The sequence below is a fragment of the Hevea brasiliensis genome, chromosome 7 (genome assembly GCF_030052815.1).
Source record: "Hevea brasiliensis isolate MT/VB/25A 57/8 chromosome 7, ASM3005281v1, whole genome shotgun sequence".
In the NCBI taxonomy this organism is placed as follows: domain Eukaryota; kingdom Viridiplantae; phylum Streptophyta; class Magnoliopsida; order Malpighiales; family Euphorbiaceae; genus Hevea; species Hevea brasiliensis.
Window position 1 is genome coordinate 87733675 of NC_079499.1, and position 3120 is coordinate 87736794.

At 37.4% G+C, this 3120-nt stretch overlaps 1 protein-coding gene across 1 annotated transcript; it reads right to left on the bottom strand.

Moving 5' to 3' along the window:
• Nucleotides 1–2236: 2236 nt before the first annotated feature.
• Nucleotides 2237–2833, bottom strand: LOC131181380 (uncharacterized). The gene is made up of 2 exons (XM_058149427.1): nt 2689–2833; nt 2237–2532 (listed from the first exon to the last, which is right to left on the bottom strand). Exons 1-2 carry the CDS (start codon nt 2831–2833, stop codon nt 2237–2239), a joined length of 441 nt encoding a protein of 146 aa, XP_058005410.1.
• Between the last annotated feature and the right edge of the window lie 287 nt (nt 2834–3120).

The following is a 3120-nucleotide window of genomic DNA, read 5'->3' on the forward strand; positions in this document are numbered from 1 at the left end:
AGATTCCTCCCATGTATAGTTTCTGACATCATGCAAGAATTTCTTCCTTTACTGGTAGGACATGTTCGATGGTAAAACCCTGCACACAAGGTAATTAACAATGTCAGCATACCAAGGGGCTTGGGAGATTACAAATAAGTTCTCATCTGAAAAGGAATCATCAATTGGCAGATCATCAAAGCTATCCCCATGTTCTTTCCACCTGAGCCTGGACAGATGGTTGGCTACCACATTTTCGGTCCCTTTTCTATCTTTGATTTTAAGGTCGAATTCCTGCAGAAGTAGAATCCACTGGATCAACCTTGGTTTTGTTTCTTTCTTATTCAGGAGGTACCTAATGGCAGCATGGTTTATGTAGTTGACAACTTTAAAGCCAACCAAGTAAGATCTGAACTTGTCAACTGCAAACACAACAGCTAAAATTTCTTTTTCTGTGGTTGCATAGTTGACTTGCACATCATCAAGTGTTTTACTGGCATAGTAGATAACATGAACTTCCTTATCCTTTCTTTGTCCAAGCACTGCCCCTACTGCGTAATCACTTGCATCACACATTATCTCGAATAGCAGCTCCCAATCTAGTGGTTAAATTATTGGTGCTGAGATAAGAGCTTCTTTTATCCTGCAAAAGGCAACAAGAAAACTTTCATCAAAGTGAAAAGGAATATTTTGATTTAGCAAATTAGTTAATGGTTTAGCTATTTTGGAAAAGTCCTTGATGAATCTTCTGTAGAAGCCTGCATGCCCCAAAAAGTTTCGCACTTCCTTGACTAATGAAAGTGGTGGCATTTTTTCAATGATCTCTATTTTTGCCTTGTCCACTTTTATCCCTCTTTTTGAAACTAGGTGCCCAAGGATTATGCCCTCTCTTACCATGAAATGATATTTTTCACAATTAAGAACTAGATTTGATTCTTAACATCTTTGAAGCACTTTAGACAGATTAGTTAAGCATTCATCAAAACTGGTTCCATAGACAAAAAAATCATCCATAAAAACTTCTATTATATTTTTAATATAATCAGAAAAAATAGCCTTCATGCATCTTTGAAAAGTTACGGTCGCATTATAAAGACCAAAAGGCATTTTTCTATATGCAAATATTCCATAAGGGCAAGTGAATGTGGTCTTTTCTTGGTCTTCAGGGTGAATAGGAATTTGGAAGAATCTAGAATACCCATCTAGATAACAGAAATAGAAATGTTTTGCCAGCCTCTCTAACATTTGATCTATAAATGGAAGAGGAAAATGGTCTTTCCTGGTGGCACTATTCAATTTTCTATAATCAATGCACATTCGCTAACTAGTGACTGACCTAGTAAGGATCAATTCATTATTGTCATTTTTTACCACAGTTGTCCCACCCTTCTTAGGCACTACATGCACTGGATTGACCTATTTACTATCAGATATTGGATCTATAATACCTGCATCTAATAGTTTCAAATTTTCTTTTTGTCACTACCTCTTTCTTGTTAGGTTTTAGTCTCCTTTGGTGTTCAATGGTGGGTTTACTGTTCTCTTCCATAGGTATTCTATGCAGACAAATGGAAGGGTTAATTCCCTTAAGGTCTTTAATGGTGTACCCTATAGACTTGCTATGGGTCCTACGTTTTCCTAAGATTTTTTCCACTTCTACAGAATTCAGACTAGCATTTAAAATGACAGAATGTTTAGAATTAGAGTCCAAGAATGCATACCTCAGTGTAGAAGGAAGAGGTTTTAATTCTACCTATTTTGTTTCTTTTTGAAGGCTGCTCTTGGGTTGCTCTTCCTATAGATTTTCTACCAGAAGTGCTTGGGCCAAAGGTAGAGATGGATTTACGTTAAGAAATTTTGCATATGCTACAATTTTCTTGTTCTCATTCTCCACTGTATGGCCATGCACTATACAAGCTTCAAGAGGGTTTTCAAGATATCCCTTTTAAAATTATTCCTCCACTAGCTTGTCTATGATGTTAATCCTTAAACATTCATTAGGTTCAGACTTTTGCTTCATTGCTTGGAATAGGTTGAATTCTACCTCTTCATCCCCTACTTTGAGAGTTAAACGCCCATTTTTGATATCTATGATTGCTCTAGCAGTTGCCAAGAAATGTCTTCCCAATATTATGGGAATTTGGACATCTTCCTCCATCTCCAGGACTATAAAATCTACTAGAATAAAAACTTTTCCCACCTTGATGGTCATGTTTGGTAGGATGCCAACTGGATACTTGACAGATCTGTCTGCTAATTACAAGGAGATGGTAGTTAGTCTCAGCTCTCCCACATTCAGCTTTTGATATATGGACAAGAGCATTAGGTTCATGCTGGCTCCAAGGTCACAGAGGGCTCTATCAATATTCATATTGCCAATCAGGCATGGTATGGAGAAGCTTCTAGGATCTTTCAATTTTGGAGGCAGCTTGTCCTGTAGGATGGCACTACATTCTTCTGTTAAAGCAACTGTCTCATAATCCTCCAATCTCCTTTTCTTGAAAAGGATTTCCTTTAGAAATTTTGTATAGGAGGGCATCTGAATTAATGCTTCTGCAAAAGAAATATTGATGTAGAGCTTTTGCAAAACCTCTAAAAATTTCCCAAACTGCTTGTCCAGTTTAGTTTTTTGGAATCTCTGAGGAAAAGGTAAGGGGGGCTAGTAAGGTTCTAGCAGTTTCTTTTTCTTCTTTTCCTCTTCTTCTTTGCTTTCCTCAGCTTGCTTCTCTTCTTCCTCTTTTTGAATGTCAGGATTTTCAAGAGTTTCTTCCTTCTGTTTTTGCTTTTCTTCTGGTTTTTGTAATGTTCTCCCACTCCTCAATTTGACAGCTTTGCAATGTTTTTTGGGATTCATCTTAGGTTGACTAGGTAATTTTCCACCTTGTTTGCTTTAAGAACTGGCTTGCTAAGCGATCTAATTTTTAGGCATTTTATTATGGGTAGCTAGTTGATCCACTCTGGAAGCTAATTACTTGATCATCTCATTTTGCTGTTGCTGGGCTACTAAAAAACTCTCCATCATGGACTCCATAGTCAACTTTGATTCTACCTGTTAAGGTTGAGGGAGTGGTGGTTGTTACTGCATCAAATTTTATCCTCTATTCTAGAAACCTGGTGGTGGTGGCCTAAATCCTTGCTGTT

Excerpts from the sequence above, each read along its gene's own strand:
- LOC131181380 (XM_058149427.1), bottom strand. The coding sequence starts at position 2,833 with ATGAATCCCAAAAAACATTGCAAAGCTGTCAAATTGAGGAGTGGGAGA. Across the intron at positions 2,533-2,688 it reads AGAGAAGCAAGCTGAGGAAA|AAGCATTAATTCAGATGCCC; the intron begins GCAAAGAAGAAG and ends TTTCTTTTGCAG.